General features: G+C 36.5%; 1 protein-coding gene across 2 annotated transcripts in view; it reads right to left on the bottom strand.

Moving 5' to 3' along the window:
* PARP8 (poly(ADP-ribose) polymerase family member 8) overlaps nt 1–15,372 on the bottom strand; it is a 174,405-nt gene that overhangs the window by 54,129 nt on the left and 104,904 nt on the right. For both annotated transcript variants that reach the window (XM_057312233.1, XM_026506934.4), the window contains 3 exons: nt 8,172–8,232; nt 7,652–7,742; nt 1,817–1,883 (listed from right to left, as the gene is read on the bottom strand). In XM_057312233.1, coding sequence (XP_057168216.1) covers nt 1,817–1,883; nt 7,652–7,742; nt 8,172–8,232 — 219 coding nt within the window. The remainder of the gene's footprint in view (nt 1–1,816; nt 1,884–7,651; nt 7,743–8,171; nt 8,233–15,372) is intronic.

Raw genomic sequence — 15,372 nt, 5'->3', positions numbered from 1 at the left:
TGCACTTAAAAAAATAAAGTCTTTAAATTAGAAAAAAATTTAAAAACAAGGAAGAAAATTGGGTGAGGGGAAAAATCATCACAGGAGGGGGGGGAAAAAAGATGTGCCAAGGTATGGTGGTGACCAACCTGGATGGCATAACATAGAGGCAGGCTCCACGTTTAGCTCTAAGACACAGAAAACAAAAACCAATTAAAAAACAAAACCAGCAGCACCTGGGTGGCTCTGTCAGTTAAGTATCTGCCTTCGGCTCAAGTCATGATCCCTGGGTCCTGGGATCAAGCCCCAGGTAGGGATCCTGACTCATCAGGGAGCCTGCTTCTCCCTCCGCCCCTCCACCCTGCTTCGGTGCATGCTCTCTCTTTCTCTCTCTGCCTTTGCTCAAACAAATAAAATCTTTAAAAAGTGAAAGAAAAAAAAGAAAAAACAAAACTAATTCCACTGAAAAAGCACACCAAATCTTAGTATAGAAAACAGAAAATTTCTCTTTTGAGTGCTTTTAAAGAAACCACTGCATTTTATAATGTGCTAAACATATGTTGTAAATTGAACTTAGTTTTAGAGATGTGCAATTTGAAACATTAAGGGTTTATTATCTAATTTTTATATGTTCATATTTAAACCCAACACTGGAAATTTGCAAGAATATTCCCTTATCTTAGTTTTCTTTCAAATGATATCCACACATGATTCACATCTGAGCAATGTCAAGTCGTAAAAACTTAAGACAATTCTAGAGGTCCATAATATGTACAACTATTGATAACACACATACACTTCCTCTTACATCCATAATCTCAAGTAAAATGACTACAGTAAATACCCTATTTAGTAAACGAAATAAAAAGTTTCAAAGTACTTTCTCTTAGAACATTGCTCAATAAAGGCTAATGTCAGATGCCCAATTAAAATTCATTAAAACACAGGTGAATACATGAACTGTGTCATAGTGGAGGGTAAAAACCACCGTGTTTAAATATATAATAATCAAATGATCTCTCCTGATAAATTTAAGTTGCAGTAAAATCTGCATATTCAGAAGAATAAATAATCCTTCGGGATTTCTCCAGTAATACAAATTCTTATAGCCAATATATAGCATAGAATTTACTAAATTTATTTTTGACCATATGCTACCATGTTTTAAAAGTCATTTTGACTGGGATAATTTTATGTTTATAAAACAGAAATTCATTCACTGCATTAGTCAAGGTCCAAAGAGGAAATAAAAGTTTTATTTAAAATAGGAATGATCATTTCAAGAGTGCAGTTGCAGGAGCTAAGCACAGTACAGCAGCCCAGGGCCAGTGGCTGCTGACTGTTACCACCTCTACGCCCAAGGAACAAGCAGAGGGAAACTGTAACGGGACCCAGTAAGAGACAGTCATGCAAAGGCCATGGCCTAGAGCAGAGAAGAAAGCCTCACTTGAAGGACTACTCAAGGTGACCTCTTAGAGTGGAAACCAAAGGCAATAAATACTCCCTTCTTACACTGCTTCCTCCTCTGTTGGTCACATTTGAGACACAGCAGCACATTAGAACCCGCACTCACACAGATCAGCTTTCCGAGTGAGGGCAGGGTGTTGGAGAGAGGAGAGTGGACCTGGGCGGGCAAACAGAAGGACTGCGGCTGGTTCTAGAGGTGAGCTCTGCCAGCTCAATTACTGATGCAGCTCTTGGCATCGGATGAGTGCCTCTCCTGAGGCGCTCACTTCAAAAAGCTCTTATCTAATAAGAATGGGGGGAGAGGAGTAAGCAAAATGAGAATTCAGTTCTCTTTCAAAGAGATTTATTCTTTTATTCTTGGGAAACTTACTTTTTCAGCTGATGTCCCAATCCAAATCGCTCTTTTGTAGAAATCTGGAAGACATCAACAGTGGGCACTGCAAAAGAAAAAATAATCAGTCAAAATGTTGAGCGGAATCTTAACCCTCAGCCAGAAAAAAGACTGAAAAGTAATATATCTGATACACTACAAGATGTACACGCACATAAGCATATTATACATTTACATATTACATAGTATGTAAAACATATTTATACACACATACATATTTAAAAATAGCATACACACAGTCCTATACATTGCTATTTATGCTTTATATGTAGATTTTGGAGATCATTCTTGGTCATTACATATCATACACTAACGTATAACATATATGCATGTAATTGTACAACGTGTATAATGATGAAGAATTGCCAAAAAACATGCAAGTGTAAATAGCAATGTGTAGGACAGTTTGTACCTGATTCTGTAAGTGGAAGAAAGGCATGTTTGTATAAACACCTGTGTTTTTTGTTTTTTGTTTTTGCAATAAAACAATGGATGATGAGGTCTAGGAGACTTACCTTTCACTAGGTGGCCTGTCATGTATTTTTACCAGGTACATGCATTTCTGTAAGCTAATAACTACAATGTTTATGACTTTAATAATCTCTCAAAAAAAAAGTCATTCACCATTCATTCTTCACAGGTTTATTAAAGAATATCTATGAGTGTCCACTGTACCAGTCTCTATAGATAGAATGGCAAACACACACACAAATATCCTTGTCCCCATGAAGCCTTAGTCTAGTGGAAGGAGACAAACAAAAACTAGACAGAATGCCACATGGTGGTAAAGGTTCTGGAGAAAAATAAAGAAGGGAAAGGGTCTTGGAGTAAAGGGTTCATGAGCATAGTAGGTTCTAGCACTAGATAGTATGGCAGAAAGAAAAGTGTCTTAGCAAGAGGAAACCACAAGGGCACTGCCCCTGAGGAAGAAATGTGCTTCAATATTCTAGGAACAGCAAGGAGGCCAGTGGAGTGAATAAGGTATCGCTTTAGGAGAGGAGATCTGGGAAGGACCACAGGTGTGGCAGCATACGATCTCTGTAGAAAACAAGGGGAGAAGTAGGAAAATCACTCAGGAACTTATTAAAGTAATTGGCAAGAGATACTGTGGTCTGGGTCGGTAGAGGTGGTGAACTGTCTTGTTAACAGGACATTCTCATACCACACGTTGCTCCATGGAAACCAAACTGGTATCCCCAATTTCCTCACCCTCTGTGTTGGCCATTACTCTGGGACACAAACACTCCACTGATCAAAGAAAACTGGTGTTAGTATCATCGACCAGTTCCTTTTCAAAAAGCATTCTCATCCTTAGATACAGACTGAGGAACAGAGTGGGTGTCACTAGAATCCCTCCTGTCTCAAACCCAGGGCTACAGAAATTCAAAAATGAATTTAAAAAATCTTAACATCTTTAAAACTCAGCAGAATTTTTTTTTTTTAAGAAAAAGATGACAAAATTGGAACATGCTGTGCTCTCTCTTAAAAGATTTAAGAAGACACAATCTCCTCGCAGGTAGATGGAAAAAGTGACTGGGGAGATGGAGGCAGAGAAACAAAAGGGACCTGGTTTTTAAAAAAATGCGGAAAAATCCAAAATGCACTAGAAGAACTGAAACTGTCACTGGAAGAAATTGTATAAGATGCACAGAGAGAGAGAGAGAGAGAAGAGATATAATAGACACAAATGTTTACCCAGAATATATAAATTATACCTACAAATTAAGGATACAAAGACCAAAATTTATTCATATAATAAATGACTAGAAAATAAATGTCAGTATTTTACCAAAATGATAAATCTTCTAGAGAAATGTAAGTTACAAACCTTGACTCACCTAGTAGTATAAAATCTGGATGACCCAAATTTTAGAATATACTGAAAGAGCTAACAAGACGTTACTTCCAAAAATGTTCCAAGATTCAAGTGATAAAACTTACATTACTATTAGATTAATGAAATTAATCATTATTATTATTAATTGCATTGAATGTACTCCGAAGATGTTAATAATCAGTGAAACTGGTGCAGAGTGTATGGGGACACTGTAGTACCTTTGCAATTTTTCCATAAATCTAAAAATGTTTTAGATTAATTTTTATAATTTTTGGGGGGGAGAAAGAGAGAGAGAGAGTGAGCATGTGAGCAGGAAGGAGGGGCAGAGGGAGAGAGAGAGAGAATCATAAGCAGACTCCACACTCAGTGCCGAGATCATAACCTGAGCCAAAATCCAGAGTCAGACGCTTAACCAACTAAGCCACCAGGCACCCCAATTTTTATGAAAATTTTAGAAGTAACAGCTTTCCCATAACTAGTAATCAGTTAGAAAATAAACTGGAATACAGAAGTCCCATTAAATAAACAAGTAGCAGACAAGTACTTGTGAATAAATTTAGCTAACACTACTGACCTCAGGTAGAAAACAAACAAACATGGAACGGTACTGATATATAAAACTAAAAACAACAAACAAATCTTCCTTTAAAGGAAAAGTGAATATAAAAATGTCTATTCTTCCTAAATTTATTTAAAAGTTACCTTAAAATAGCCAAATAATTCCCCACAAGTGTTCATTTTTAAGTACAAGAGACTGAGGAAGAACTTGACAGAAGGCACTAGAGAAATATTTTCATGTTTCAAAAAAGGCGAAAGTTATTCGATTTTTCCTTGACTTTCATGTAGCGTAGGCTGGGAAGGCAGTAAAGTGAGGGCTGCTTAAGATACGTGGAAATGATTGTAACACTGATCACGTACATGTACAGGTACCAATGATGAGATGATTTGCACAGAAAAACATTTTTAATAATGTTGATTGTTTATCACATTAAACTAAAAGCAGCCTTGCCCTTCAGATCAGAAACTAGACTAATACCCCAGCAGTTCTGAAAAACTACATAACAAAAATAACCATGTCTTTTTATTTAAAGTGTATTTCCTCATATACAATGAAAATAATCCTTGTCTTTAATATTAAAGTGGATAAGGAGGTGTATTTCTTCTTCTTTTTTTTTAAAGATTTATTTATTTATTTATTTATTTATTTATTTATTTATTTGACAGAGAGACAGCCAGCGAGAGAGGAAACACAAGCAGGGGGAGTGGGAGAGGAAGAAGCAGGCTCCTAGCAGAGAAGCCTGATGTGGGGCTCGATCCCAGAATGCTGGGATCACGCCCTGAGCCGAAGGCAGACGCTTAACGACTGTGCCACCCAGGCGCCCCTATTTCTTCAATTCTTATCATTCCTGTTCACTTACAGATATTTTGTCAGATTAGCCCTGATCAAATATTACAGCTCAAATAAGTATTATTCATACCTTTCCAAAACCTAGATGAATGCTTTCAAAAAGAACTGTTAACTAGGTCAGTCTAAACCTTGGATTAGTCACAAAACTGGCTCAAGGTAAATTAAGACTGAAGTATACCAATTGAAAATAAAGACGTAAAATATTAAGGAAAAAGAGGAAAAAAATAGCCCGATAAGTACACATAACAAAACACAAGCAACACCAAAATAGATGTCTTACAAATGCACAGGATTAAAACACCTCAGAAACAACCTAGCAGAAGTAGATCTCTAAAGTTATTTTTATCGTCTGGGGGGGGAGCTATTATGACCCCATAAACTTATACTTGGTCAAGTTTGTCTCATTCACAAAAGGAGAGAGTCATTCTCAGGCATGAAAAAAAGAAGCATAATCCTCATGTTTCTTTGGTTTACTAATTATTAGGTAGGCAAATCGACTCATAGAAATGAAAACAGAAGGACTAAATTATGGATGAGTTGTAATCCGAAGACGGTGTACTGAACAATAAAATCATCTCAACGTGAATTAGAATGTTTACAAAACCACGCAAATATAACAAATCTTTAAAGAGACACTGAGAAGGAAAATCTGCCTAAAATTCAAGATTATATTTAAAAAATGAGTAACAGTGGTAATATTACATAAAAGCATTCCACATTCTCATCTCACACAGATGGAGTAGGGTGAGTAGAGATGAACTGACCCAATTTTGTTCCTAACCCTGATAATTAAAAAAAAAAAAAAAGTTCAGACATATGGTTAATTTTTTCTTTTAACCACCAACAGAATGAAATCGAATGGTCACATATCAAACCCCTAAAGAAAGAAAAAAAATTAACCATACAGCAGAGTATCTGGGGAAACAGTGAAAACACATACATCTATAAGCTGGAATATTGTGCAGATATTACAAATCATTCCATTTTAGAATATTTAATGACTTGAGGACAGTCTCATGACATAGTATTAAGGTGCATAACCATACAGTTCAATGTCAACTTTATGAAAATGAGCCGTGTGTGCACAGAAAACAGAAACACCGAACTATTTACAGGTTTCTCACTATAGAGGGATTATGAGTAATTCTTTTTCTTCCTTATTACATTTCTATACATTTGAAATAATCACAATAAAAACATGTAACATCCAGTTGTCTTTGCCTCGCATTAAATCATATGTTGTTTATATTAAGAGTTGATTATTTAAGTAGAAATCATTATACAAAAATAGAAAAGAGGTGACTCAACAGAAACTTTTTCAAAACGAGAGATTTTCCTATGTGTTTCATAAACTTAGAAGGTCAGGGATTTTTCTTGTGTAAAAACTAATAGGAGATGTAAATTCCTTAATATGCCTAAAGAAAAACATGCCGACATCACAATAAAATATGTGGGAAGATGGCCAGGACTTCAAGAGGTGCTAGCTATGTCTACATCCCTTGATTCTGGGTGGGTCTTCCAACTGCTTTGAACAATACAATACAGGGGAAGATTCACTGTGCCTTTTTCCAGGTGGCATCCACAGCCTGTCTCTTAGAACACTTGCTTTCCGACCCCAGTCACATTGCTACAAGAAACCCGAACCACATGAAGGCATGTGTAAGATCAACACTCAAGTCAAGGGGCCACAGCTGAGCTCCAAGATGACGCACGCATCAACTGTGAGGTATCTCGAAGTCCAGCATCTTGAGAATCCAACCTAGCAGAGTCTTTAGTTGACATAAGCTCCGCCTACCACCTGACTTCAAAGGCAAGGGAGACTCGGAGCAAGAACTGCTCATTTGAGCTCAAAGAACAGTGAGAGGTGGTAAGTTGTTTTAAGCCACTAAGTTTGGGGGTGGTTTGATATTCAGCAGTATATAACTGGAGCAACATGAGTACATACAGTGTGTGTATGAGCGTGTGTGCGCGCGCGCACGTGTGTGCAGACGCATGCACGTGCATGGGTATCTGGTAGGGGAAAGCATCTTAATCCAGTAAGTCTTGGCAAGATTTAATAATCACGTCCTTTGTTGTAAATAGCTATCACTCTAGATACAGCAAAATCATCCCTTTACATAGTGGAAAACAAAAATACTACTAAGATCTCCATTTTTAAAAATAGAAGTATGTTATATTTATAGTTAGTCTAAATTCATCAGTAATCAAAGGTGGGATAAGTAAACATTAAAATTAAATCTCAGAAGCAGAGACATAAATAATTAAGTCTAAGGGCAACCCAAAATATACTTGCTGAGCCTCTACTATATGCAAAGTTCTCTTTTAGGTTTTATTTATTTGTTTCACAGCAACTTGTCAACTTCTGAAATCTACACAACTAAATGTTGTGTATTTCTGTTTCCATAAGTTATACTGGCAATAAACCATTTTTGTTAGGATGCAAGTATATTTAAATACCATTACGGAGATAGCTGCAATTATGCTCAGAATTACCAAATGAACATTCCGTTTAACGCACAATCCACAACTAATTCATACTCAAAATAATAAGCAGAGAAATAAAACTAACCTGGGCCATTTAAATACTGTGTAAGTGAACAGTGTAGTCGGACAATTATAGGTTCTGTTCGAATCACTTCCCAAGCCACAGCAATCTCCTCCTGTGCAAATATATTAAAAGATGAATTAGTCATCTTTTAGAGTTCTTGATTTTTTTCAAAAACGAAAAATTTTTTTAAACTTATTTTGAAGAAATATGTAAATCAATAAGGCTCACAAATTACCTCAAGACCTACTGGTTTGGAGAAGAATGTCAAAGTATTCTTAATTTTTGCCTTCTACATAGGAAAGTTAAAGTGAGAATTCAAGAAATAATGAAGTACTATAATAAGAGCCCATAAATTTCAGAATACATTAAAAGAACCAATGTAAAAAAATATATATATAAAATGTGTTTCTTCAACCATAGTATTTCTTTATAATCACCTTAACAAAATCAGCATGTTACTAAGAATATAAGAGAAACAAATATTTAATTTTTTCCAACAATAAAATAAAGGTTTTTGAATATTGTGTAAATTGATACTTACATCCAGAAAGCTAACATCAATATGCAGATCAATATCTACATCATCAATGGCTCCGTATTCCCTGAAAGCAAAGATTAACACTTATTTTTCCATTTTCCTTAAAAGATGATGTGTGCTAGCTAAGACAAAGTCAAAGTCAATTCAGTCCCCACCTCTTCCCCCGACCTCTATGGAGAGCTCAGCAGTGACTGGGGACGGGAATTAACTAACTCCGTGTAGTTGGACTGTGATCTTCTGTGACTACTTACACTGTCTAAATATCCTTCTATTTTTACGTACATGCACTTGCATACACAAGCTCAAGAACTGTTTGCCTCATAGTTTCAAACATCCCCAGTCCTCTGGGGCAAATTCAGCCGTCTTCTCATAGCACGGCTTGGTTGTCATTGTGCTCTGTGGAGAGGAAGAGCTGCTTCAAAGGGCAAAAGGAGGAGTTTCTGGCACAAGGAAGGGGTGGGGAAAGAATTCACTGTCACCAGGATATGCCCATGATTTTCCCTTCCATGTTAAACGTCACTGGTTCTGAACCGGGTCCATGTGCTTTGCCATTTAAATGTCACTGTGTTTGATAGGCAGCTCTGAGAGTCTGATAGATCCAAATTAAAACAAGTAACAACAGGATGGGCCACATGAAGACGTTCTAGAAACCAACTTTTCTCCAGCCCAGGTAGTGCCCTAAACCAGCACGCTTTTTAAAAGTCAAGGGAAGAACGTAAAAACAGTCGTTTTTTCACATTCTCTGTATGCACATATCTCTATTTTTTACATTTTTATAAAATTATGAAGTTACAAATGCTATACACAGTGAGGGATAAAATTATACAGATAAGTGAAATGATAAAAAGTAACTGCCAATATTTATTAAGAGACTTATGTGCCAGAGATTATTCTAAGAATTTTACACACATGTGATCATGGTGCATTAGAGGTACCACCCTCACCTTTAATTTATATACGCATTCACGGAGGCCCAGAGTAATAAAGGAACTTACCATCATCGCTCGGCAGCAGAGCCAAGATTTAAACACACACATCCTATTTATTTACGCAGGTGATTAATAGGTTCAGTATTTAATAAACTATCACTTTGCAAGGTCCTCATTATGGTCTTATGACGAGGATATAATTACTATCCTCATATGCAAACAAGGAAACTGAGGTTGAGAGAATTGAAATCAGATGCCGAAGAGCTGATAAGTCAGTGGGGAAGTCAGGCATTGAATTCATGTTCAATTTCAAAACTGTGTGTAGGATAGTATCTGGCCCATAGTTAGTACTTAATGATAATTTCTGTGTATTATGTATTCAACTAATGCTAATATAATACAAAACTGTCGCATTTGTCTAGGGTTCAGAGAAGACACCTTTCATCATTAAATGGTTTTATGTAATTTGATGAATGAAGGAACTGTAGGGTTTTTTTTTATTCTTAATGTGTATGACACACAAAAAGCATATTAGAATATAAGAACTTAGCCTCTGTGCTTTCTCCATTGTCCCCTTAAAAATATATCAAAACAGGGCTCTCTGCTCAGCTTGTCCCTCTCCTTCTGCCCCACCCCTCTGCTCATGTGCTCTCCCTCTCTCTCAGACGAATAGATAAAAATCTTTTAAAAAAAAATTTTTTTTTTAATTTAAAGGGGCACCTGCATGGCTCAGTGGGTTAAGCAACTGCCTTCAGCTCAGGGCATGATCCCAGGGTCCTGGGATCCAGCCCCGCATTGGACTCCCTGCTCAGCAGTGAGTCTGCTTTTCTCTCTCCCTCTGCCTTTCCCCCCTGCTTGAGCTCTCTACCAGTCTCTCAAACAAATAGATAAAAATCTTCTTAAAAATTAAAAAAATATATATATATATATATCAAAACACTAACCACATTTTCACTATTTACGAAATTGTATTTTTTATTCTTTGATGGTAATATTTTTAGATCACATAAAGAAGAAAAGGGATAAAAATTATTCACATAGGAATTAATTTTTTAAAAACACTGTATGACTTAAAACACCTGTGTTATTCTTAAGGGATAAGAACACTTATAACCTTATACAAATTTAAACATGATATGATATGCAAATTTAGATGCAAAAATACGCCATTTTATTTATGAAATTATACAGACGCTATGTCAAGAATAAGGACCAAGCAAATAAACCACCTGGTTCAGGGGGTCAGCAAGGTTTTCCTGTAAAGGTCAAGATAGTAAGTATTTAGCCTTTTCAGGATTTTTCTGTTCTCTGTCACATATTCCTTTGTTTTTGTTTTTCTTTAAACCCTTTTTAAAAAGCAAACACTATCTGTATTTCACAGGCTGTTCAAAAATGGGCCCCATGACCCAGTGTTCGTAATTTGCCTACCCTGAACATCAGCAAATTATTCATAAATATAGAAGCCAAACATCTTTTGTGTTAGGCAAATTGAAAGAAAGAACCGCTACATGTAAAGATGAGAATCAGTTACTAATGATGTTCAATAGACATTTAAGTGGGGTGAAAATTGTAACAAATACGTGTAAACTTCTGCCTAGAAGGATGGTTGTGAGTGCAGAAATTGGGGGCAGAAATGAATATTAAATAATAAGGACATGCTTAAATAAACTATAGCACACTGATACAATAGAAAAACTTTTTACCCATTACTAAAGAAGTTGATAGAAACATATTTACTACCCACACTGTTTGGAGCAAGCAGATTACCAAAAACGTATGGAAACTGACATGCTTTTTAAATAAAACAGAAATAGAAAAAAAAATTAAAAGAAAAAAATACTTATTTATGAACTATAGATTGTGGGCAAAACTTATTTTATAAAAAATTTCCGTGTTTTCTAAAAATATATCTACTTTTTCTGATTACAAAGGTAATATAAGCTCATTTTATAAAATGTCAGAAAAACAGACAAAAACAACTTATAATACTACCACTCAAGAGATAAATATCTTTGCTTATATCTCATTCCATATGTGTGTGTGTTTGTGTATATATATATATATATACATATATATATATATACACATACGTATATATATATACATATGTATATATATATATGGAAAATATGGTATATAAAAATTTTTATCCTGCTCTTTCTTTCACTTCTAAAACGAGTTTTTCTGTATTATTAAATATTCTCCAAAATCATAGAATTAAACAGTTGTATTTTCATAAATACAATTCAATAATAAAACAATGATACAATTATTAGGCTGCTATTGATTTTTTTTTTCACACTGTAAATACTGATAAATAGGCCTCTGGTTAAAAATCTGCATGCATCTGTCTTCTCACAGAATAATTTCTAGAATTATTGCGTGAAATAAATAACATAACTATATTTGGGGGTCTTGATATATATCATTTAATTAGTATTTTAAAAGCTTATGACCATTTCTAGTCACACCAGCCAGGTTATCACAGTGACCACTTCCCACATCTTCATCATCACCAGGCATTTGTTTGCTCCAGTCATTGCCAGTTTCCCAAGGGAGAATAACTTTTGTTCGGATTTAGTTACAATGGCAAGACTGTGGTGCAATTAGCAGAGAGAAGGGAATCAGAGACAAGAAAAAACAGGAAGAACCTTACCCACAGCTGTTTTCTTCAGAGTATTCCACACCACTTCAACAGAATTTATCATAAAGTTATGATCAGAAAGTGACATGTATTCTTTTAAAACGTTTAATATGTGAATTTTTAAGTATTCTTTATATGATTTCTTCAACACTTTTGTGGTTGGTATCGTCCCAATTTCTAACACTATCAATTTATTTAAACAACAACAACGAAAAGAAGAAAGTAAAGGTTTGTAAGTGCCCTTCCCTACCACAGTAGAGCACAAAGACAGAACACAAACACAGAATTTTAAGGAGGCAGAGGCATTAAAGGTTTGCAATTAACTAGATTCTGCAGGTGTAGATCTGTAAATAGTTACACTTTTTGTTTTTATGACACACTTCAAAGAATTCACAACAGCGCTGCGTATATGCAAACCAATTTCCGTTGTGATGCCCTTTTTATATAATGCCAGTAATTTCACATTTCCCACTGCGAGATTACAAAGCGTGATTACAGTTTGTCCAGATGCAGCGACCCAGTCATCAGGATTGCTTCTATATCTGAATAACTTTCAGTTGCCCCGGATCTCATGAATAGCAAATGCAGAATCAAGTCAAAAGCCTGAAATATGAATGTAACTTGAATTGTGAAGCCAGATATCTGATTGTGTCCTGAATGCTGTATTGGGTTTATAATAACTCAAAATAATTTCATGCACTGCCTGTATTTATTCACTGTGAAAAGATAGCATCAAATTGAACCTGAATCCTTTTTCAAGATAAGGAGAACAACATAGAAATGATCTGATGCAGTTGTTACACCCTGGAACTGAGAAAGGACTGCTTCACAAATTTTTTTTCCAGACATCTGAGCTACTCTTCGAATCAAAATATCTTGAAATCTGATCATTTGATTTTTGGATATTTACATGTGACCTAGTTCATTTAAGAATGTGTGTATGAAATGTATTTTTCTATGAACATGTATTTTTGAGGGCACTATGTGTTCGAATTGTTAGCAATTTTTTCTTCTAATTTTCAATGGAATTAATCAAGAGAACATCCTCATTAATGAGACACAACATCCATTCTCACAATACAGTAAATGTTAGACCATCTCTGCTGGTCCTCCTCTCTCTCTAAAACTACAGTTGTGATGTTTTATAACACTACCTGCTCAAAATTAGCCGTGATTGCGCTGGGTGATAAAAATGTTTTTAGATATCTAGCCATCCTGTATTAACTGTCAAGGAAATGATACATACACGCACATACATGAAATCTACCACAGGTTCTTGGGAAATAAAATTATTGCTACTTAGTTATTTCTTGCATTCAGTGACTGGTCAGTTACACTTGGAGAAGAAATAGACTTTGTGATGAACCATACACCTTTTAAGACATCTGAAACTCAACAGCATTCCCTGTCTATTTCTGCATGCCTACTCAATGTGTGCTTTTTGCTCAGTGTGGGAGAGATGTTTGTGAAGGGGCCAAGAAATATGCAAACTCAGTCAGCAGGAAGAAAGCTTGGTAGATTAAAGCATTTGCAAGACTGTATCCGAAGCGCTCTGAAGTTTCTCTAAAAGGCAACAAGACTGAGGAGAATTTAAAAACTAGGTCCAGATAAAAAAGGAAGCGGACATAAAATGACAGCGTATAAGAAGTACAGTTGTTGCAACTCCCCCTCTGCTGAGATATCCTTGGTTTTGCTTGAAAAAAGTACAGGTGTTGGGAATAGCGGTGACTGTCTGGGATCTGACATCCAGATGATGGGCCAGTGTTTTCGGAAAATACTCTCCCCTTTATTTCTTCTAGGTGCTTCCTGTCATCACTTTTCCCTGGTTTTCAGTCAGACCATTTGTCTGGAGGCTCCGGAAGCAGGAGTGGGAGAATCAATACGCTGGAAAGGACACTACAAATACCCAACGCCAGATCTTTTGATGAACGGCGTGCTTCAGCGTAGGTTAAATTATGTTGTAGTAACAAACTTCTTCAACTCTCAGCGGTTTCACACAAAAAAAGGATTTATCTCTCACTCCCGCGATACTTGTTTACTATGGACTCAGAGGGCGGGAGGGGAGACTTGACTCATTGTGGTCACTCAGGAGGCCGGAGTGATGGAGTCTGGGGAAACGGGAACTCCTGCCCTAGGACTCACATTCACATTTCACCCACCAAAATTAGCTGCGTCCACGCATCACATTAAAAGGGGCAGCGGAATAAAATGCTGCTAAATACCAGAGGACAGGAACCAGAATATCTGTAAATAATCCTACCGGTCACTACAAATGGAAATGCAGAAATCCAGAAAAAGTGGTCCATACTAATTTTTGTGGCTCTTTTCCCCTCCCCGTTCCCTTTCCTCTCCTCTCCTTTTTATCTCTGTCCTTCCCTCCCTCTCTCTCTCCCTCCCTCTCTCTCTCAAGAAAGAATGTGGGCCTGAATATAGTAGCATAATCTCCTCAAACCTTAAAAACTCCTCAGTATGCCCTGCCCCCCGGAACATCAAGTCCAAAAGGCCCTATTACAATTGTCCATCGACAAAAGGTGATCAACACGCAGAAGACGGGGCGCCTGGGTGGCTCAGTCGGTTAAGCATCTGCCTTTGGCTCAGGTCATGATTCCAGAGGCTGGGAATTGAGCCCCATGCTGCTCAGGGAGTCTGCTTCTCCCTCTCCCTTTGCCCCTCCCCCCACTTGTGCGCTCTCTCCCACTCACTCTCTCTCACAAATAATCTTTTTTAAAAATGCCGAAGAGTCACAATCTTGCAATCTTCCAATCTTCATTAAGCATTAGTCACGATAAAAAGGCCAGAATATTACTCATACAGCTTCGACTTTTAAAAAAGAAGATGGTATGATCATAAAGCAAAGGTTATTTCATATGGACTAGACGTGTGAAACACCACAAGCAGTCAGAACATTCCATTCCTGACCACATGAGAATTTTGTGACTTGTAATTCCCTACACCTTTCTGAAAATATTAACCTCAAATTGTTTTCAGATGGCGCTGATCAAATTTTTTTTTGTAAATACATGACTAGAGGAGAAAATATATAATGGAAAAAAATAAAACATCCTCGTTTTGCTGCATGATTCAAGACAAGACATGTTTATTCAGACTGATAAACTGATGGTTTATCCTGTTTTTCCAGAAACCTAACTCACTTCAATCCAAGAGCCTATGAACTGGAATTGTCATCAGTGTCTATAAGTATGGTTCAACACAGCCAGGATTCTGCTTTTGAACGATATGGCCACGTAGAGCTGAAATTACCTACTTCACTAATAAACTGGTCATTAGTCCCTCTTTCTAGCTCCTCCTTCAACCTACATTAAGAGGTTTTGTCTCAAGTGAGGCAATGCCAGTTATTTTCATCTCTTACGGAGAACTTAGATGTGGTTAGCTGCCTTTCTCATTAGACGTCACATTAAAAAAAAAAAAATGACACCAAATAGCCTATTACGCATATTGAGGTACTTTTGTTCTTCAAACTCCATTAAGTTCTTATAAACCTCAATTAAGTAAAAGAACAGCTAATTAGAACGGTCTGTTTTCAACAGGCTTAGAACTGTGTAACAAAGAAGATTCCAAGACCTTATGCCTAACGACTCCTCTTGCCACGTGCCCAAGCCTCAGTATTTGA

Source organism: Ursus arctos, unplaced genomic scaffold (assembly GCF_023065955.2).
Source record: "Ursus arctos isolate Adak ecotype North America unplaced genomic scaffold, UrsArc2.0 scaffold_15, whole genome shotgun sequence".
NCBI classification, from domain to species: Eukaryota; Metazoa; Chordata; class Mammalia; order Carnivora; family Ursidae; genus Ursus; species Ursus arctos.
This window is presented reverse-complemented; position numbering and strand designations above follow the sequence as displayed.